The 23,680-nt window shown below is 30.2% G+C and overlaps 2 protein-coding genes across 6 annotated transcripts in view; one reads left to right on the forward strand and one right to left on the reverse strand.

Moving 5' to 3' along the window:
• Nucleotides 1-2,237, forward strand: part of LOC118198148 (uncharacterized) — a 146,369-nt gene extending 144,132 nt beyond the window's left edge. The window contains exon 27 of the mRNA XM_085816635.1: nt 1,989-2,237. The gene's annotated coding sequence lies outside the window, so the exon portion shown is untranslated. The remainder of the gene's footprint in view (nt 1-1,988) is intronic.
• LOC118190059 (tight junction protein 1-like) overlaps nt 1-23,680 on the reverse strand; it is a 663,736-nt gene that overhangs the window by 5,992 nt on the left and 634,064 nt on the right. For 4 of the 5 annotated variants that reach the window (XM_085816637.1, XM_085816639.1, XM_085816640.1 and 1 more), the window contains 13 exons: nt 22,368-22,456; nt 20,954-21,164; nt 20,521-20,618; nt 20,180-20,428; nt 13,636-13,665; nt 13,346-13,412; nt 8,684-8,830; nt 7,686-7,772; nt 7,498-7,592; nt 6,845-7,035; nt 6,685-6,738; nt 3,757-4,293; nt 1,642-1,853 (listed from right to left, as the gene is read on the reverse strand). In XM_085816637.1, the coding sequence (XP_085672763.1) occupies nt 1,642-1,853; nt 3,757-4,293; nt 6,685-6,738; nt 6,845-7,035; nt 7,498-7,592; nt 7,686-7,772; nt 8,684-8,830; nt 13,346-13,412; nt 13,636-13,665; nt 20,180-20,428; nt 20,521-20,618; nt 20,954-21,164; nt 22,368-22,456 (2,067 nt within the window). The remainder of the gene's footprint in view (nt 1-1,641; nt 1,854-3,756; nt 4,294-6,684; nt 6,739-6,844; nt 7,036-7,497; nt 7,593-7,685; nt 7,773-8,683; nt 8,831-13,345; nt 13,413-13,635; nt 13,666-20,179; nt 20,429-20,520; nt 20,619-20,953; nt 21,165-22,367; nt 22,457-23,680) is intronic. The other variant, XM_085816638.1, reaches the window with a different exon arrangement.

A 23,680-nucleotide genomic window follows, 5' to 3' on the forward strand; every position in this document is an offset into this window, starting at 1 on the left:
GGAAAACCAACTGCAAAAAACGTGATAATGTGGATCTACAGATCCCAGTTTCAACATAATACAGTGTGAAGGGAACAATACAAATATATTTACAGCTTCTTTTTTCAGATCCCTTTTTTTTTTTTTTTTTTTCCTCCACCAATAAATGGAAAATTCGGCAAATGGTGCCAGTAACATAAAACCTGAGATTATGCTTAATGAAAACTTGTTTTCAGATGAATTGACCTTCCCACTTCTCTTACTTCAGGCTAAATTTGTATGTGGAGAACACTAGAACCAGACTGTCTCCTAAATATAGTGGTGGTTCAGTCATGCTTTGGACAGTTATATCATGGTTTGTAGCAAGTCCAAACAGTTGGGAAAATTTCTAAAATTTAGACTGATTTAGTGATAAAAAAATTCTATTACAGGAAGCACTAAGCAGTAGAATTTAGAAACGGCAAATTACCTAACATTGTTCTTTTTTTATAAAGTTAGAGTTGGACCCACAGCCGGCTCTGAGTCCAAATATCATTTTATAAAAAAAGAATAAATATTTTTAAATACATAACCATTTTAAGCAGCCATGTCCATTCTATGGTGCAAATAATGTTTCCTGTAATGACGTGCTTCCACTCGGTGATATCGAATTGTTCAATCATAGTTTAAAGAGCATGAAGTTACTGTGCTAGAAAATTTAATGAGATCCTTTTCTTCACTCTTAGTATCCTCCAAAATAGCTGGAACAGTTTCTGTAAACAAATGGTTTAAAATATCTACAATACTAGTCCGATTTTGTATGCTTCCCATTCCAAGGAGTTTTGGATACCACAGGTGCTCTCAACCATATTAGATAAACAATTATTCATGTTTTTAAGTCTTTTCATTATTTTGGACAACGCCCTGCATTAATTTAGTTTGTCTTCAAATCATTCAAATAGACTTTAAATGAATTATTGAGACTAAAAATAAAATTAAGATAAATACATGTTTACTTTTTATAATTAATTTGATTCATCCCATTACGTTTTAAATTACGTTTTTTATCATTACAGTGCAACACAGATTCATATGTTACAGAGGTTGTTAATTTTCTTCCAGTAGGGATCAGAAACACAGGTGTAAATCCCTCCCCAGGAGTTTTACTTCTTCAATAAAAGAAAAAAGAAATTAGCATTAAATTCCTTTGAATGATCTTCCAAAGTTTGAATTTGGTAATGATAAAAATATTGCAGAATATTCCTTTAAAATCCAAAATAGTGGACACAATTCCCCACCTTCCTTAAAAAGCAAAATCTTCTTGTACTTGTTCCTTTTATTATACGTAAAATTTATTTTCTAAAATTGTTAAATTATGCATTAGTTAAATTTATAATTTACCAAAATTAAAAAATTAACTTTTTTCACATTACGTGACACATTGTTTCAGTTTTCATTATTTTGGCCTGCAAATGTTTCTAAATATGCCATCATTGCTTTATGTAGATAAAATAACAGTGACCTAATCAAGTTTGGATCAGTATGTTAAATTATACATGAGACATACAACTGTTATAAAATGTATTTTCTTGAGATATAATAAAAAAAGAAAATTATACATTGTTAACACATAATCTATTCCTAAATAAATTATAGTTACATATGAAACAGAATGTTATTTACCTTTGTCTTTATCAAGAGGTGGCAACATGTTAGTGTCATGGCAAACTTTGAAATATATTTCATGCCTTTCTCCTTCAGATATAGCACCTGGTGGGATTATTAATGTTACACCTGTCTCTCTTGAAGTGAGAGTGCCACCTTCACTGCCAAATACACCTTGAGCTGTAGCTATCACGCTGTGTGTTCCATTAGCTTCTTCTAGAACGTACCTTCTATATAAAAATATTTTAAAACATTGGTAAATCTTAAAGACAATTTAAAATACTTGAGAAGTTCATTTTAAAGCTTAATATTTAATAATTATTTTATTTGTTACATTAATAACATGTTTTTCATAATTTTTTCAGATATTACAAGAATTTCAAAAACAGTATTCTGCAAGAACAAAATGCATAAAACAATGAAAAACAAATTCCTAGAATGTGTAAAATTAGCTTGAACTAATTTTAAATTTGAATTTTCCAAACTGCATATATTATGATTGTTTTATTTTTTGATCTAAGTTGTTTACTACTCTGATTATAAAGTTCTTGAATAAATGCAATCTTACTTCTAACTACAATTCTTTTATTTATTTTTTATTTTTAAGATTCTCTATAACATGTGCCTTTATTGTTGAATAAAGAACATTTTAAAGTTTTATGATGCCAAATATCTTTCTATTGAGTGAGAGAAATGGAAATTTCTCAAAAATATGTGAATCTAGATTTTTTGTATACAATAATATGCATTTAACTTCTTTTTAAACATTATAAGTTAAAAAAGATTTTAACCATTTGTTCTAGAATGACTTGCTTAAGGTATTTTTTGATCTCAGAGTTACTGAAGACATATTAAACACATCAATTGTTAGCAACTGATGTATTTCATAAAACAATGCCATTTCAGTAGTTTGTGCAATGGACTTTCCTAATAATGAAATTGTTGAAAAAAATTATCATCTGTATAAATTATGAAACATAACTAACCATCTAAATATAAAATTTGAAAATATTTGTACTCTTAATACATCTTTAAAGAACATCAAATGAAATTTAAAGGCTGCATGTTCTATAAATAGTTCAATCCATCAATAAAAAGTACACTTTCCATTGAAGTTTTATAAGTGTGTAAATTTAAATAAAGATATTATATCAATTAAAAAAATTATTTCACCCATGTAATTGGGAATAGAAAAATTCAGATACTAATGCATCAGACAATGTTTTTTATAGTATTCTTTGAAACTAATATCATAGGAGCAGTTGGATCTAATAGAAAGAACTCATAGCACTAAAACTGAAACAGTTTGAAATTACTTCATGATTCATGTAATGGTATTCTAACTTCAGAGTGGAAAGGGAAAAAAACATACATATTTAGTGTCTTCCAAGCACAAGAAAATTAAAGGGATGGAAACAAATAAAAGAATTAACCTTATTACAAAATCTAAATGTTGTTTTGAAATTAGCTGATGGAATAGGTGAAAAAGTCAGAAAATCACTTTTCTTCTTTTTTGCTAACAATAATTGGCAAAAAGTTCTAAAAATGTTTTTATATTTAAAGGATTTGGCATTTTTTAATTCTGATGTAAGAAAAAAATTATGGCCAAAAACTAAAGATTAGTAGTCAAATTTTCCACTAGATAAAATGGAACAAATTTTGCAAACTATCAGATAAGTGAAAGAATTCCTACTAGTAATAACATACTGGCAAAGCAATGTACTCAGGAACAAACATTTTGCTATTAAAAATTTTTATATATCATCGCAGATGTAGAATATGTATGGTCACGAAACAAACATAGTGAAACTCTGTGAATGCCAGTTATATTTTGTTGCATTAATATTCTAGGTTATTTTAGACATACTGCTGCACAAAATTATCAATAAAAAATTTCTTTAAACAAGATTTTGTTGGGGCTTTCCTTTTCAAGTTAGAACTCTTGCCAAATTACATTATGATTTTTGGGCATGTGCATTTATGAACTGGTTGCCAGTACAAAGGATTAATTGCTGTGGCATAAAATGATATCTGGAAGATTAGACCCAAGGCCAAAAATAATAATTATTATTACTATTCCTCCACCTTGGTGTTTGGAAGTTAATACTCAGAGCTAAATAAGATGAAAATTACCTTTGGTTGTTATTATTCTGAACAGAATCCAGATGGTTTAGATTATCTGATTTCTTATACAATTCAAATGCACTTTCTCTGTTTTCTCTTGATAAATCCAAGCTAATGGGTGGTAGTGGTGGAGAGTTTGTAGGTGAGCAAGAAACATTCTTTTGAGATTCTCTGAACATTACATTACTATATGGTCGGTTAAGAGAATAAGAACAGACATTGTCTTGGCTATATGAATGACCCATCGTTGATCGATCCATTGGCTCTTTAGGTAGTTGGTCTCTACGATGTTCTTGCAGTTGTTGTTCCTTATAAAATGCAGGATCTTTTCTCTTAGGAGGAGGAGGTGGTTTATTTGGAGATGTTGGATATGACCTAGAATGATAAGGAGGCACACTATGGCCGCTGATGTGATTTAGGTTGGGTTTTAACAGGTTGTCAGATTCCTTGATGGGCACTTCTGCAAAGTTGTCTGCAAGGTTTGGCCAATGCTTCCCTTGCAATTGGATTGGTTTGGGTGGAGGTACTGGTCGACCATCAGAAAGTCTAATAACATGAAGAAATGAAAATATTAATATACAATAAATTGAATTTAAAGAACATGAGTATTTAATGAAACCAAACAGCATTTAAAGCTGCATATTAAACTATTTTTTTATCTGACAACATATATTATGAAATAATAACTCTTTTCCCCAGATAATTGTAAAACACCGAATTAAAAAAAAAAAAAGGAGGGATAGCAAAAAACAGAAATAAGATATACATAAGATATTTATAGAAAAAATATATACAATATTTATAGAAAGAAAAGTAAAAATTTATACCAGTATAATTTATTTTATAATAATTTGCTCGCTCCCCTCTCCCAAAAAGTCATATAAGAATTTCATTTACTAAACATGCTAGTTCTGAAAACTCGCACAAATCTGCTTTTAAAATTTTATGAAATGTCCTTTTAAAATTCTATGAAATGTATGAAAAATTTCTACACTATAAAAGAACACATTTTTGTTTTGACCATCAGAACTTGTTTAATAAAATAATACATAACTCTACATTATGATGCAAAACTGCTAAGCTCACTTAAGCATGTTCTTTTTATTTCCTTGTAAAGGAAAAATTGTAATCGCGAAACATTTTGGGTATCATATTTCAACAGAAATATTAATTTTTAATATTTTTTGTGTATGAAATCTGTGTGTACAGACAGAACAAAGGACTCGTTTTACCAAAATGGATTTTTTTATGATGTCTTTAAGTATGTATGTATCTTGCATAACTCAAAAAATGATCAGCCATAGAATGTTGAAATTTTATGTATGGGACTACTATAACATCTAGTATGTATCATCCTTCGTTCCATCTAGTATGTATCATTGTACTTATATATATATATATGTGTGTGTGTGTGCGTGTAAGATATAATAAATAAGATAGCTATGTTAAGAAATAATTGGCAACCTCAAAATTGTCTATTCTAAATTTGATGTTCTCTCCCTATATCCTTCTCCCAAATTTGAGATCTTTCCAAATTACATAACACTACTTGAAAAGGGAACTAAAAATTAACCAATCACAGCTTGCTGTACTTATGCACCTATCTAGTATAAATACTGTTTTGTGAGCAATTACGTCATTCCTTTTCCTAATTTCTGCCATGCCAACATCTCCATGCTGCTGTGCTTTCCTGTCTAAAATGCTTACTTCGTACTTTTAAAACCCATGTACATAAAAATTATCATATTTAAATATGATTGGATAAATGATCTGATGCGAATTGCCATGGAATAAAATTATGTTTCTAAGCGGCCACATCTGGTTTATGCATCCATCTCTCTAACTATGCAGTACAGTGTCTTCAAATGCCAGAGATTAAAGTACTGGGTTCCCCCAACACATTAAAATATCACATATACATACATTACTCAGCATTTGTTTTAACAATTTTTGGTCATAGTCATATACTGTCAATTACAAAAGTGTTTTAAATGATGAAAATATTCAAATTAATTTGAATAAAGAATGAAATCTAACGTTTAATGTAGTTTGTTGATTTCTGTACTAATATTTGGGGAAGTTTTATACTGGTCATGAAAAAATAAAATAATTAGAAGTTTGACTCCCATAGGTAAAAACCTGGTCAGTTTTTAGCAGGCTATTTAATTGCAAAATTGGCAATTTTTGTGTGATTTTCTACTTACCTTGAGTAGTCAGTTAAGAGTAATTTGAGGAATAAGTTTAAATGAAGTGAAACAAAAAAGGCTATAATTATTTAACAGTTTGAAATAATTTAATAAGATGTACAAGGAAGTCGCGTAATGCCCACATCAGATTTTAAAATTTGTTAAATTGGATGACAGTTACAAAATTCTAAAATGTTAAATATCCCTCCCTTAATCACTCTCTCACTTCTACTTTTTGTTCATTGTTCATTGTTTCTGAATCAGCAGAGTTTGGCAATAGATTTCCTAAAATTGCCTTTTAGATCTGACTGTCAATTCATAATTTTTTACATCCATTTTCTGTGTGTTAATTTTTTTGTTCTTTTTATATTCTATTCAGAAGTGAAGAGTTTTCTTTCGTGTCTTTAATATCTTTTTATTATTATTATTATTATTATTTCTTTCTAAATACTGTATCTTCTGACCTTACTGTATATGATCTGGGTAGATTTAATTTTGATACTGTAATATGACTTGTGATTCCATTTTTCAAATGAGAAAAATAATATGAATTTGAATTATTTTTTCTTTAGAATCAAAGAATTTTGTATGGTGTAATTAAATCAAGGTTACCTTTAACATGGACTTGAGATGATTTATGCATAGAAAACAATTCATTAATTATTCAATTAAAAGATACTTTGTTTCAGTTTAATTAGAATTTTGAAAAATATTCATGAGGTTCAAACTATCTCTAAAAACTGTGTCTTACCTTGTTTTGAATGACTTTACTGGTGGTGGAGGCGGTGGTGGTTTTACGTCGTGCCTAAGAAAGAAGAACAGTTTGAAATATATATGAAATATATGAAAACATATATGAAAAACTTAAGTAATGTTCTGTATGTACCTATGCTTGAATGAAATAAACTTACCTAGCTTTCATTTGACTGAATTTTGCCCTATCAAGTGTCATTGACTGGTAAGGTATTGAGGGATTGGAAAATATTCTGCTTGGTATTGACTCAACAGCATCATTATTGAGTGGCAATGTAGCATTTGGGTATTGAGCAGAACTATTAGGAATAGAATTCTCATTTTCATATGCTGATTTTTCTCCATATGCCTGCAGTGAAAGAAACCCGAATTATTATGAAATATTTTTATAATTACACATGAATTATCAAAATAATAATATCAATATTAAATAATTATAATTTTTCTTGCAATAACTAATTATCAACTCAGAATATTTAATATCTAGATTTTTTGGTTTCAATCTTTGATATTTTATGTTTAATGGAAAATTCATATTTGGCAATTATTAATATTGAACATTTAAAAATTGTCCCATGACTGAATTAAATTTGAGTATACTATTGATGTCACGCAACTTGTATTACTGTCATTGCTGAGTACATTAGTAATTAATATAATAGTATATGGAACACACAAAGTAAAAATTTCCATATCTTTACTTTAGCATCTTTGAATTCATATAAATAAAAAGTTTCTGAAGTTTCTACTGTATGTTATTCATAAGCACTACATAAAGTTAAAATACTACATTTTAAAATGATATTCTTACTTGTCTATCTTGAATAGAATTTATTCCATCATAGCCTTCCATGGTATTTATATAATCATGTGAAATATTCATATTTACATCTGGCATGTTTTGATCTATAAACATGTAAGAAATTCCAATTACTTCTCAGTTATAAATATTGTTTAATATAAAATAGCAAATGAAGATATACAAATGGATATTGTCACCTTTCTCATAATTATGCACTGGCTTGTTGGTACGATCTATTTGAGGAGGATGTGGATTCGTATTAATAGGACCATTTGCATATAAATCTACATGAAACAATGTTTTTTAGAGATTACTTAAGGAAATTACCCACTGTAAATAGCACATATATATAAAAAAAAATATTAGATTGCTGCAAACTACTATTGTGTTTCAGATTTACAAATATTTTCAAAATTTTGCAGATACTGAAGTTTTCAGAATTGTGACATTTTCACTCTTATTTCATTAAACTATATGAGATAATTCATTCTAGAAACTAAATTTTTTACAAACAGTTTTTTAAAACAAAAAATAATAGTAATTGTGAACAAAAATTGCGTATATATGTATTATATTGATATTTCTGTTTTTGAAATTTGGTTTATAAGTTAACTAAATAATTTATTATATTTTATAATAATAATAATGAGCAACAAAGCTTCAGATTGCAGATTTTTTTTTAATTTCACTAACTTTAATTTTAAATTTCATTAGAATTCTCCAAAAGTGAATCTTAAAACTGCACTAATTGAATAGCAAAATTTAAATAATTTACTGTTATATATGCAAGACAAAATACAGAAACTTCTCTGCATTCATTCTTTAAATCATTTCTGAATGTTAGTTATATTAGTAATTAAAAATGATAACCTTCCTTCCATATATGAAATCTGACAGCAGCAGTCATTTTGCATATCACTTTCTGAAGTTTTCAGCATAAATTTAACATAAATTTTTATTCCGTGTGCTAGTTTTCAATAGTTGAAATCCTTCCAACTATTAATGGCCATATAAAAGCAACAATATTCAAAAATAGTTGTTACTATAAGAAAATCTGAAGCTGTTATATACAGAATTTGCCAGTAATATTATATTAATTAAATGTTTATGCCACATTTTAAAATGGGCACTGAAATATGTTGGGACGATTTAGTTTTACCTTAATCATTAACGTAACAATTTACATAGAACTTACATTTAAGTTCACCACAAATTTGATTAGTAATTCGCTCACTAGGTGTCAGTGTGGCATATGGATCAATTCTTGATCGTTGAAGTGCTGTAAAAGTACTATTACTCTTAGAAGAATGGGGTATATAATCATCCTGTTCAACAGGCAGCACTAAAAAAAATTAAAAGCCATGTCACTAGAATTTAATGTAGTGATAGTGTACAACACACAGTGAAGGAACATATAAAGACACTAATTAACAAAGTGCAAGAAATAAAAGCATTTTTTTATAAAAAATAATGAATTTATAGGAAAAACTTTTAAATAACATAATTATTATTTTGCCAGAACAATGCAAGATATGTAAATTAGTTAAAACTATTTAATAATTTTGATAACAGTAAAATTACTTCAATATATAAAATATCAAATAATATATAATCTTCATGTTAATTTTAAAATGACTTGCAAATATATTGCAGTTTTTTAAGTAATATGTATTATAAGGTAGTTCTCCCGCCTTCTTGAGGAGCCTTCGTGGTGTAGTGGTCCGCACGCTGAGCCAGTATAAAAAAAAACTAATGTCTCTACAGTGGCGCCCGAAATGAAAGGGTGCTGGATGATGATTATCCTCACCCAGGATTTGGCGATTGTGTCCCCTAAAAACCCCAGTCGCCCTTTAACCCTTTGCGGCATGGTGGGTCAATATGTGTCCCACCTAATTAATATTTATTTTCTCAGTTAGCAATTTCCATTAGAAATTTTCTAATCTTTTAAAGGTAATCGATTTTAGTTATTATTTTTCTCAGTAGATGTCACTACTATACCAGGGCTTAAGTTTATAAGCAAAAAATATTCAAAATAGGATCACAAGAGTGATATCCAGGTATCTCGCATTTTTCAATATTTAAAAAATTTTGGTATACAATTTAGGATATGTATGATTCTTTTTAATATTGAAAGGTATTTTATTTTCAAAAATCTTAATTGGATTCAATATTTTATAACATTAATTTTGCAGTTGAAATAAGTGGGTTAAAATTTGTCCCACCACACACTTGAATTTCCACTCAATAGATGGCAGCACTCACGATTAATTTTTCTTTTCTTTTTTGCATCTACTTTTTCCGTGATCATGTGCGTTTTTCATCCGTTGTATGCTCTGATTTGCTAAAATGTCTAGAAAAAATTAAAAACTCAGGAAGCTTTGGATCTTTTTGCTGAATTGCCATCCGATTGTGACTCAAATGCTTCAGATGTCATTGAAATCCAGGAGAGAATAACTGAGGTTGAAGTTATTGCTGAAGAAGAAAGGGAAGTAGTTATAACTTGTATTGCTTTTTTAAAGACACAGAACATTATGCATGTGACACTGTAAATATGAATCGGAAGTATCTACCCAAAAATTTTAAAGAAGACAAATTTATGTCGAGAGGAGATATAGACTTTTCAGTTAGCGATGATTCAATTTATAGCATAAAATGGAAGGATAAAAGATCCATTTCTATCCTGTCTTGCTTGGAAAAGGCAACTGAAATGAAAGAAATTAATAGAAAAGAACGAGATGGAAAAACAAAAAAGTACTATGCCCAAACAGCATTATTTCATATAATAAGAATATTGGATATGTTGACTTATTTGATCAACTGAAATTACTATATGAAATAGACCGCAAAAGCAAGAAATGGTGGCACAGGATCTTTTTTTACTTTTTAGATGCGAGTATAGTAAACGTATTTATTCTATTTAAGTTTGTTCGTGAACCCGATCATGATGTAAAAACAATGAAAGATTTTCATCTCTCAGTTATAGAATGTCTAATGGCACTTGGAGGCAAGAAAGAGCTGAAAAGAAAACTGAAATCCAAAGTTCAAATAAAAACTAAATCACCGTTCGTACAACCAGAAAAGAGACTAAAAAATGTAAGTCACACGCAAAAGAGAACGAGCAGGAGAAGATGTGCATATTGCAGCACATCGAAAGAAGAACGATGAACATTTTGGATGTGTAAAACGTGAAGTGCCTCTATACTTACAAAAGAATTAAACAATATGTTTTTCAAAGTTTCATGAAAAATAACTTTTTTCAGTTTTAATCATATATAAATGTTTTTTAATCATGTGCCAATTTTAATATTTTATTTAGTATCATATGTACGAGTATTAAATTTTAATCTTAAAATAATATCCAAGAAAATATTTTCTGTTCCTAAAATTTAAAAATATTAAATATATTGTACAAAATGCATTTTAATGTGTTTATTATCAATATTTTAGAATGCATGCTTTATTTTGTTTATTCATTCCACATATGATTTTTTTCCCTGCTATACACCAATATGCTATAAGACATGTGCTAGTTGCATGGTGGGACTAACGGTATCCCACCTTCCCCCGTAAAAAATAAAAGTGCAGAATTTTTTTTAAGCTTGAAAGGCACTTAAGTAAGTCCATCTAACTTATTCTTAGGCATTTTTTTAAACATTAAAATATATTTTTAATATGCTTGTTGCAAAGGGTTAAAAAGTTGAGTGTATAAGGTACTTCTCCCAACTTTTTAGTGAGCTTTCGTGGTGTAGCAGTCTGCAGGCTGAGCCAGTAATTCAGAGGTCCGTGGCTCGATTCCTGGTGAAGGCGATTGCTCATTTTTCATTTCCTTTGCTTTAAAAAAAATACCTAATGTCTCTACAGTATAATTTCATTTAACTTCACACACATCTATGAGTGTGTGCCATCTTAAAACTGACTAACAGTTTTCAAAAATTTATAACAGGAAAACGGTTAAAGTTAAAAAAATAATTCTTGTTGCAAATTCGTATGACAGGGTATAACTTTTTCTTCCCGGAGTTTCTGGATTTAGGGCTGATGTTTTAACGTAAAGGAAGTGCTACCTGTGACTGGACAAGTAGCAAAGAGCTGAACTGCTGATTCTATACGAAAGTGTTGAAAATGACATATTTGTTGGAGGAAAAGGTTTTCCTTATACTGGAAATGGAATTAAACCAACTGGGGCAGAATATTACAGCAACAAGAAGAAGCTTTCAGTGTAAATTCCAAGTCGCTGATGGTCTGTTGCCGAATACAATAAAAACATTGTATGACAAATTCAAACAAACAAGTAGTGTTGCAGATGAGAAAGTGAGAACTGTTCGACCACACCAGTCAGCTAAGTACAGAAGTAAATGTACAGGTCAATGAGGAAACAACTGCATGCTTCCCTGGAAAATCAGTTTAAAAAACTGCAACTGCATGTCAGTTGAGCAAAATGGGAGTGCATAAGATAATGCAAAAGTACTTGGCCTTGTTCCCGTACAAAATTCAAACAAAGCAACCACTTCAGCCTTTATCCGTAGAAAAAAGGAATATGTTTGCAAATGAAATGATGGAAATGATTGATGGTAGCAATATTGATGTAAACTCTATATGGTTTTCAGATGAAGTTCATTTCCATTTTCATGGAAATGGAAATCTCGATGGAAATGAGCTTTCTTCAATACGCAAAATTGGTGAATTTAGGGAACTGAGAACCGTCATGTGTGTGTTTCCACAATCACTCTATTCTCAAAAAATGACTGTACTGGGGCAGCTGCTTCCAGAATTGGTCTCTTTTAACCATGTGACACAGTGATTTTAGAATGAAATGTTCAAATTTTGCACAATTTTGTGGCCATTGAAAATGCTTAAATCAAACCACCCGCAAGATCCTGGTTCGCACAAAATGGTGCGATGCCTCAACAAACTGCTACAGTTTTCAATTTCTTAGAGTAATTTATGTAAAAAATTCAAATCAATTATTCAAATTTTTATTATAAATAAATTTAAACTTAATAGGATTCTGAAATTTACATTTACTTTTTGTATTTGAAATAATATGGTCACTCTCAGCTGATGGTATATAGTACTATAAGGGATATTTTGTAAGGATATGGAACTTTAGAAGTTTTTGTAAATATATGGCTATTAATTACATACGTTGCAAAAAGCTTGGACACAAAAATGGTAATGAAGAATATATAGAGTTAATGGGGAGAGTTTTAAGATGAACTGTCTTTGAAAGAAAATTTACTTTCCATTTTTATAGCTTTTGAAAATGCTACCTCTTGATAATTTTCTGTTCTATATAGTTTTCAGATGTTTCAAAAATCATAAAAATAACAAGTATGTTAAAAAGATTAAAATTAACTGAAAAAAGTGTCTTAGAAATTATATGTCATAATGCTTATAAAATATAATGAAGGGAATTCAAGTTAGAAACTGGAACAAATGTTTTTTGCGAAACAAAATAACATTTCTGCTGCTATCAAATAGTTCTATCAAATATATTTTCTACTATCACATAGTCCCTATGTGATATAGATAAATGATGTTGCTCATTCTTTAATTACGCACTCATAACTTTTTATTAAATAATTTAAAATTATCTCTGGATCATTTTTCTAATCTGATAATTATTATACATCCTAAAATATATGTTATGTCAATTTTAAACTATTAATGATTTTATGATTAACACATCTGCTGTCAATATAGAAAGTTCACCAGAAGCTGATTAGCATGGAAAAATATACAACTGTTCATGCACTGGCATGTGATCACTATTAGATACTATCATATCAGGTGCCAGCACTTGATCAGCAGTAAATGTGTCAAGGGCATTAAAATTAATGCAACTATTAATAAAAATTACCTCTTGCAGGAACAGTCATCATATCATTAGCATTTTTTATAACAGATTGTATTGGTATGGCAGTTTCCTATAAGAAAACATATATATATATATTACTTGACAGAATCATTAGAAAAATAAATGATTGTCTTTTACTTTATAATGTAGAGAAAACTATATAATACAATTTTATATGAAGCAAGAAATTATCTAAAATAATAAAAGAAATGGAAGACATTAAATGAGACAGTTTTTTCATTTTAATTAGGCAGAGATACAGAAAATATATACATGCTTGGTAGTTTACTTACCCGACGAAAGATGTAGTAAGGGTAGAGCAGCTATTAAAGAAAGACATAATTTAAGTTTTTTTCAAAATTTTAAGACAGAAGAAAGAAATGATACCAAAACCCACAGTATATAGAGGAAAAGAAAGTTTTTTAATTTTTTTATTATTATTTTATTTGCATTTTATAATTCAGGGAAATAATTAACGACTTTTAGAAAGATATTTTGCATTCTTTCAACACAAAAATTATAGTCAAAATAATTTATTATTATAATATAAATGTTAATATGTTACGTTTTTAATAATTTGATAAAAACTGTTTAATTTCCCTATAATTCGATTATTTTCACAAAAGATTAATAAACACAGAACTTTCTTTAAAAAAATATAATTAAATTTAACAACAACTTCATATAATCTAATCAAAATATGAATCACATTATATTATAGTGAATTAGGAGATGCCTCATAATTATTTTACTCTCACGTAGTACTTACCTATTTTATTTCAAGACAGTACAATATAAAGTCCGAAATCCAGAATGATCTAATATCTGGACCTCCGGACCACCAGCCAAAAAATAATAATATAATTTATTATTATTTTTTGGTTTTCAGCGCCCAGGGACAACTGAAGATTTCGCGCCCCCTACTGCTTGCCAAGGATGGAAAACATTTAATTCTAAAATGTCGTAACATCAGTTTGGCGCCCCTTGGATTTTGCGCCACGGGAGGAAAATGTGCCGTAAATACGATTTTTCTCCGGATTTAAAGTAAATTCCTGTATTCACTTTTAAATACTTGTTGGCTAGGGAGTTTGCCCCATAGCAATAATAATGCACTGATCAACACTGTATTGATGTTAGCCACAATTATACTTTAGGTCCTTGAATGATTGTCAAAGGGGAAGGCCGGCGCTACGCATTTTGTCGCCCGGTGCAATCTGCTGGTTCTAAACTATGCTGCCCAATACCTGCCTAAGTTCTAAAAATATAGCCACTCCTAAACACTATTGGCCAGTGCCTCTTCTAAATTCTAAAATTTCAGCTATTCCTAATTTTTGTTGTTGGGTGTTCCTGTAAATTCTTCACGCATTTTTACCACTGCTAAACACTGACATTTGGTTGTGTACTTATTACACCAATAAGTGTTGCATTAGGTGAAAGATCATTTTGAAGGTTGAAACTTATAAAAGCCATTTGAGGTTAACAATGACCCAAGATAAGATGCGTTAAATAACTTAGCTACAACTTCAGTTGAATGACAGGAATATAATAACTTAGATTTAAGTCATATTTTAGAAGAATTTACCAAAAAATTATAAAAGTGTAATGTAATAAAAATTACTAGGTTATCTTGGAACAAAAAATAAAATATGTGAAATTTCATCTTTTTTATTTAATTGGGGGCTCCACCAAAGGAATCCAGTCAAGTCTACTATGGCTTGTGCCAGCTCCGTCTTTACCGCACTAAAAACAATAGCATTGTGTCCTTTACCAAAGAAATAATTTTTAAATTGCCTTACAAGTCTAATAATTATGGAAATATGGAAATTTTAACAGGGAAACATTTTAAATATTTTCATTTTTATTTAAAAACTCATACTATTTGTCAGATTTGCTAATATCGAACAAATGTGGAAGTATTGCATTCAAAAATACTTTCGAAACTCAAATAACCATTTTAAATAAATTGTTCTAAAAGTAACATTATATTCTAGATATACTAACATAGAAGTGAAATGGGCAAATAGTTTAGGCTGAAAGATTTAATCTAAGCCTACCAGTAAGCCATTCTTTGAATTCAGATCGATTTCAAAACAATTATTCTAAAAAAGGAACTTTTAATATGTAAAAGAGCAATTCATGCTTCTCATTCTTGATGATGAAATTAAGTTTATATACCTTTGAAGTCTATTATGAAAACAAAAATATTTGTGAACAGAACTGTTACATGATCAAAAACTACCCAAGCAACTGCAGCAAAGTACTATTACTTAATTAATGATAAAAGTCCGAATAAAAAATAATATATACTCTTCCTGGAATCATGTTGTTATTATAAAGATTAAAGATTCGAATTAGAACCTAGAAATAGCTATAAGTAATACAATCTCTTTAAAAATTTTATTTTAATAATAGCCCTTACAAAAATGAAGGTTTTAAACGTACTCTATAAAAGATGAGGTGATCATAAATATTCTATCTTAAAGTTTACTTTATTTAACTTGTTTCTTAAAATGACACCTTAAACAAATACCAGCTTTTAACAGATATTAATCACGCAGTCACTTTGAAATGCCCTGTTTAAAATATAGGATAAATTCACTCTTTTGTGAACCTCCAGTTTATGAACTCGTACTTTTTGTAAATTATCACTTTGGTCTCCAAAATTGATGTTGTCTTTATTGACATCATTCCCATTTATGAGGTTTCCAAGATTGAGAACTATTTTTTCATACAAATTCGTATAATTCAAAATCCACTGAATGTGCAGATTTCACACACAATTCTAGTTCGACAGGTAATTTGAAAATTCTGGCATAACAGGGGGGGATCAAATTTTGAGAGAGGGTAAAAGTGCTAAAGTTTTGGCGAGTAGTAGTTACTGATTAAGCTTTGCAAATATATTTTAATAAAATAACTTTGTGTTACATGATTTAAAGTTTTATATATGTAATCTTCTCTTCAAATCCTTTTTTGCTGCCTCATCGTGGCGAGGGGATATCTATGGGTCAAATGGATGAAGTACGTCGGGAGCCTAGCTCCTGGTAGGGTAACCCTAGGCGTGACGGTGACGGCCATTCTATTATGTCCAGCTAAAGCAAGCTGACGAATTTCTGAAGAAAAGTCAGACTTCTACCTCAGGTATTCCACGTTTTATAGCCCACAAAAGCTGTAACACTTCCCCCTTTATCATGAGTGCAGTTTCTTCTGTTTTTAATCATACTGCATCGCCCATCGCGCAGATTAATCAGGGGCGCATTCCTGGTTTAAGCAGAGGGTATGTAATGTAAAGTATACTACAGTCTCTACCATTTACATGAAGAAAAAAAAAATCTCTTAAAATACTTCAGTGCAGATCGACTATTAGTGCCATGAGGGTGAAGCTGGACCAAATTCTGGATCTGGCCGTATCCCATGAAGTATAGATTATTGCACTAGAAACAAAGCTTAGAAAGCTTTCTCAATTGAATTTTAAGGGTTTCCGCATCTTTCGCTGTGACAGGCCCAACACAGGAGGATGTGGCCTTGAACTGTGCTGCTATGTGCTCTGATCTTGAAAGCCAGGGTATCTTGATCTATTGGAATAAAAAGAAACTGCAAATTTTTTATATGTATCACCCTCCGAATTAAGGATGTCTGCCAGAATCATTTTTGGATCTAGGGTATGACAATATTTCAGGCATCTTTCTTGGTGGTCTCAATGCCAAACACAATTTATGAGGATGTTCAGTTACCCAGGGCCGTCCCTAGGCCATTGACTGACAGCATACTTTACAATTGCCACCCCCAAATTTAAAAAAAAAAGTTCAATAATTAATAAAATTTTTAGTTCGTACTCAGTAAGTACTTACATATGACAAACTGTATGAAAAGTACTTACATATGACAAGTACTTACAATGAATTTAAAATATTTAGGCGTGGTATCATGAGAGTCCGGCCGCCCTCTGATTTTGGCCGCCTGTCTACTTTTACACGCTAGAAACGGCCCTACAGTTATCAATAATAGAGGTGATGATCTCTGAAAGGCAGTAGATGACAGATCACTTTTGCTTTTTGAATAACGGCACTCATTTCTCTTTCAGCTAAAACACTGCTGAAACCTTGGATGTCTCATTTTTAAGTGCTGATTTATACTCGAAATGGCAATGGACGGTCCTAAGTAACATAGCAGCGATCATCTACCAATGTTAATTGAGATTAAGAGTAAGCAATTGATTCCTACCATTAAAGAAAGTTTTTGGAATTTTTGTAAAATGGACTGGCTGGGCGTTTTCAGAATTAATTGAACAGGATTTTTGTGATGTCAGTTTTAATGATGGATTGGAAATCCTTTAAAGACACTGTCAGGCTAAACAATCCATTCCAAGAGGTAATTTTAAATGGCCTAGGAGCTTGTACTTATTTGGTTCTCCTAAAATCACAGCTTTAATTGAAAAAATTAATTTGCTGTTTCAGGGCCTTAAAAATTCTAACAGTGGCGACCTTAAAATCGAATTTAACAAAACTAATGCAGAGCTTAAACGAGTCTATGCTATCAACAAAAGAAAAGCTTGTAGCGAAATGTGCAATAATGTTGACGTTAAAGCACCTTGCTCAAAGCTGTGGAAGCTTGCAAGAGCTCCAAGTAAAGAATGTTCACAAATAGAAGTGTGTAATACTATAATTGATCCAAATGGACAATTACGGCACAACGGTAAAGCTGCTGCCAATATTTTGGGTGTCTTTTACAAACAAATGAGCAAAATTACATTCAACAAAAATGACAAACTGATCAAAAAGATTGCGAGACTTATGGTTCACAAATGTCGCAGCTCGGACCTTGGGGACTCGATTCTGAGGACTGATTTCATAATGCATAAACTATGTGCTTTTGCATCTTAACCCTAATAGTAAACTTAAACTGTTAGATATCTTTAATCGGTCGTGGAGGAGTGGTCATCTAGCACTTGATTGGAAAAGAGCTGTTGTTATTCGGATTAGGAAGACAGATAAAGTTGCTAGCTAACCTGAGAGTTACTGACCTGTATTCCACGTGAAATTATAGAAAAATGTTGCTAAATAGACTTCATTACTATCTTGAGTCAAATAACCTGCTTCAAATGGAACAATGCAGTTACAGGAAAGGATAATGTAATAATGTACCATTGATCAAATATCATATTTTTCCCAGAGTGTTAGAGATGCCCATAATTTATGGCCTGAGATACTTTTGGGGAGCCATAGAAGACAGTAGACTTGAATATCACGTTTTGCCAGTTTTCTTAAATATTACAATAAGCTTCTCATTTATGATGACCAGAGTAGAACACCTTCCTATCGAAAGAACTGGGCCAATAACCAAAGACCGAGGAGAAACGGTCTCTTTTCACAAGCAGCTTTGCAAAGTTTGTTTTGCTCCCCCCTTCCTTGCCAGATTAAACGTCACTCTCTGAGGCCATACTTTAGCCCTGTCTATGACTTCAAAGGCATCCATTTTCACAGCAAATTTTTTACCCAAGTTTGCAAAAATGCTGATAACCCTGATTCATGAAACCAGATGGCCTTGGAAACTAGCAATTATATACCAAATGATGCTCTTCAAATATATAAAGACGGCAGGAAGAGTGATCATGGCCATTCGCCATTCTGGTAGTGGTATCTTCATCAGGACTCTACTTAAAAATAAAAATTCAAATTCTCGTTCTGTGCTCAGCTTTGAGCTCATCGCTATCAAAAGAGGCTGAGCTATGTGGAGAATATTGTTGAACCTAATTTTGTGGATATATGTATCCTAGCTAACAGCCGATCATTAGTTCAATATGTTAGTGACTGGACAGAGGTTATGGCCAGGGCTGGCATATCTATTCTGAACTTACTTTCTAGGCTTTTGGTTAATTCCGAGGTGCAAATCCAATCCCTCCCATGTGGGCATTAGTGGCAATGACATTGCAGACTCTCTGGTAAAGGCTGCTGCTTTAGAGATTTCTCAGTCAGATATGTTTTGCACCTATAACAAGGTGTTCTCAGAGTATAAGAAATTACTTTAGGATCTCTGGAGTGTCCTTCCAGTACATGACTGGAACTCGACAGTTTGCCATGGTGGCGCCCTACTTTTTGGGGGTCATAGAAGCCAAGAGACTTGCATAACATGTTTTGTCAGTGGACACTTAAGAAGTCTCTCCTATGAAAAATGGCAGAAGGTTTTTAAGACCTGCACCAAGTGTAATGCTGCTCAGGCATCACCTTATCATATTTTATTTTGCCTTGATTTTACCTTGGATGAGGTTTTTTTCAAAATCTCTTCTCTTTTTAGTCTTTTTAGAGGTATTTGGACTTCTGGAATTAGTCTAAATGCTGACCACTTCAGGGATTAGAAACAACAACAATATATATTTATATACTCGTATGTAATTATGCCTCTAACTTTTAGAAATTCTTTTATCACGTATATTCAAAATTCTAAAAGTTAGAAAACTAATTATAGCATCATGTCTTCTTCTGTTTAAATACATTTTTAATATATGCTCTGTTACAATTATAAAATCAAGTAATGTGCACCATTTTGTAGAATCATTAAATAAGTATATTATGTGAATTACTTCAAAACGGTCAACATTATATTTTGCTTTGGAAATCTATGAAATATAAGTAAATATTTGGTTTTGCTTTTGAAATATAACAAAAGATTCAAACTGATATATAATATATTAATTTTTTCAGTAGTTAGCTATCCTTCCAATTGAGACTGAGCATTTAAAAATAACAAGAAAACCTTGGTAAGTTTAGTTCCATCTAAAAATGAAAGCTAATCATTGAAAGCTTTTGAAAAATGGAATTTACTATGAGAACATCTACTAACCTGTCCATTTCCACCTAAACTATAACCAGGATATGGATTGAAATTTTTTATTTCAGCTAATTCTTCAGCCGCTGTTATACTAGGGTCACTAGATGATTTTACTAATCGCCTATCATTTTGTAAAGTAGAATCTTTAAATGTTGTTGTACGAGATTCCATGGAAATATCAAGATCACTTTCAGGAGAAGATGCATATGTTAATCTTGATGTCATTGGGAATAAAAAGTCGTCAGTTATAGCTTCATCAGGCTGGAATTAAAAAGAAAAACAGATAGTATGAAAAAAACCAGGCAGATTGTAAATGTAAAACAGAGAATTTTACATGGTTTGTTTTTATTTACCTTTGCTTCAGATACCCATAGAGGTTGCTTTTGTTGTCTGTCGATAGTTTCTTGTAGTTTTTTATACCATGAATCACCAGTAGTAAGAGATATTGAAGCTAAAATTATTCAGATTAAAAAAATTAATACGGAAAGTGAAAGAACAGACAATGAGCAATATGAAGATGAAAAAAAAAAATCCTGTGATGAAAAACAATAAAAAAAGATTATATAATTTTTGTAGAACATTATAAAAGTTACTTTAAAAATCTTCCAATATTTGTTACATGAGAAATGCTTGATTAGCAAGAAAAACCTAAGATATAAAGTTTGAACCAATAAATATTATAAATTTATATAAATCACAAATTATGCATCTGAAAAATTATTTGCAGAAAAAAGGGACTATATAATTACTTAATAACAATTTTTACAGAAGTAAAAATTTAATTACCTGTAAATATATGAGACCATAATTTCTCTAACTTCACAGCATGTTCATACAGCTTTCTGGAACTTTTGTAACTTGACTTCGCCCATTTTGTTCTAAGTTCTTTTATAACATGTTTATTTTCTGCATGCATGAATATTACAATTGGATAAAATTGGGCATAATTTAATCGATCTACAGCACTTGGTGTTATATCTAAAATAGCATGCTTTCCCTAAAAACAAAAATTCTCAAATTCTGATCATATTTAACATAACAAACAAGCAAACAAACAAAAAAGCAATACAGTGTTGCAGGTGAATGTTTTAGTATTTCAGAATATTTAATATATAAAATAAATGTGAAAATTATCTAACAAGCCATGTACTGGTGAATTAGAAAACTTCTAAGGCAATGATTTTGGTCAGTTACTAACTGCATTATTATATTTAACATGTTGTCATAATTAAAATTACAAATGAAAAAAGTGTATTAAGTGCAACCATAAAAAAATTATTCAGACAAAAATGATTCAGAGTATTATTAAAATTATTCAGAGTGCCAAGAAAAGTTTTTAAATCTTCAGTAAGAGAAGTCAGGAAAACAAAATCTTTACAACATTCTCTAATTTTTACCTCAAATATTTTCCAATAAAAGTTGGCAATTTCAAATTCCTATTACAATAATAAAATACACATCATTTAACTTGAAAACCATATTACAGTAATTAATTGAAAAATTGTGAAAACAAAAAGAATAAAATCAGTCTTTTATGTATTATCTTCCTTATTATTGTATTAAATTTAATTAAACTATTTAACATGCTTTCTAGAATAAAAATTTAGCAGTGTAAAAAGTAAAAGTTGAAGTAAACATGAAGATGTTTATAATCAATATATGTACTGCATTGCCTCAGAAATTTTATCTCCACATGATTTTATATTTATAAAAAAATTACACAGCACTTTAAATATTTTCAAAAATACTGAATTTTATATGATTTTATATATTTAATCAATCATGTACTATGCAACAAGTAACAACATTACTGTTAAAAATTATAGATATATAGCAATTTTCTGACCACTTTAATGGTTAAAAAAATTTTTCATGACTTATTATAAATACACAATTTTTACAAACCAGCTTCCAATACTTAAAATTTCATCAAATGTTAGGATTTTTTAACTATAAATAAATATATGTCACAAATAACCTTTTTCCAGTATACATTTTTTGTAATTTTAGAAAATCCTCATTGTTAAATATATTACAAAATATTGCTCAGATGTTAAAAGTCCTCTACAAAATAATTTTGAAATTTATACTCTAAATTATAAAAAGAATTTTGAGGAAGCAATACAATAGCATAGATGGAAATAAATATTTAAAAAAGAGTGGAAAAAAATGGCATAATAGTTTTTGATGTAAAAAATACCTTATCGATAAGATCCCTTATAGCACTTAAACGTATAATACCAGGAGATTTCAAATTGCTCTGCTCTTCTTCCAAATGATTGTCAGTTTCTATTTAAAAAAATTCCATATAAATAATCTGATGTGGTTTAAAACACAATAAATGCATTAGAAATAATCAGTAAATCAATAATAATTGTTAAAGTCTTTCATTAATGGGAACAGGATTAGAAAGAAACATTTCTGGGCAAATCTGTTAGTCTCATTGTGACTGCACACATCAGTTTCCTTCATGCCTGTATTTTAGAGAAACAAAAAATCATTATGAATTTCCAACTACCAATATTTATATTCATTCCACAAGAATGCATCTTGATAGGTAAATACCCTTTTTGGCCCCTATGACATCAGGTCAATAGAATTGGACTCGCACATTATTTTGAAGATTTTTCAGTTTGTTTATTTGTCTTTTCTTTCCTTTTGAGTTAAATCATTTTCATAACCTTATTATGAGTTGAAATATTTGTTAAATGTTATTTTATACTAATGTCCCTTTTTTATTTACATTCACAATCCAATTCCAATACTTTTATTAATATTTACATAGTGCATTTATAAATATTTCAAAAGATGTTTGCATGATTAAGCAGTTTCACAAATCTTCACACAATATCAGCACAGTTAGTGCCCAGCATGTACAGCACTTAGGGCCATAAAGCCAAGACCTAGAGTCTCAGTTTTACAGAACCCCTAAAAAGCATCCTGTTAACTTCCCGTAAGGTAGTTTTTTTCTCAACTAAAAAAAGTAAACATTGGGAGCTCCAAAGGGGAATTAATTAGACTGTGCCAGTATTAGACGCAGTGAAAAAAGACATGGGCTAATAAAACGAAATACAATGATAAGAAGTCTTTTTCATAGTTTGCCTCTGAGAAGGTTTTGTATAACAGACATTACATGTTACACTTGTCTTTATAGTTTATAAATTATTTATTTCCTTAATGGAGCATTTAATACATGTGAAGTGTTTCAGTGGCATATGCCATACGGGTTTCTTGACAATTTATGTACAACAGCAATTTAAGGATGGTTTTAACTGATCAATATGAAAGTTTTTGCCTAAACCACAAATCAAAGTGAACGTAAAAATGTTTTAGACAAGCGCTGAACATAAATTAACTATTCTGATACCAACTTAAATTAACATAAAGGCAGGTAATCTATGTCTACTTGAATTTTATTCAGTATTAAAAGATGGCAGTAATTTGACATATTGGTGGACATGACTGACTGCTGAAGTCATAATTCAAAGAAAAAAACTTCTAGAAATACTTTCA

This window comes from Stegodyphus dumicola, chromosome 5 (genome assembly GCF_044657685.1).
Source record: "Stegodyphus dumicola isolate Sdum_Otavi_A_Nest chromosome 5, ASM4465768v1".
Classification (NCBI taxonomy): Eukaryota; Metazoa; Arthropoda; class Arachnida; order Araneae; family Eresidae; genus Stegodyphus; species Stegodyphus dumicola.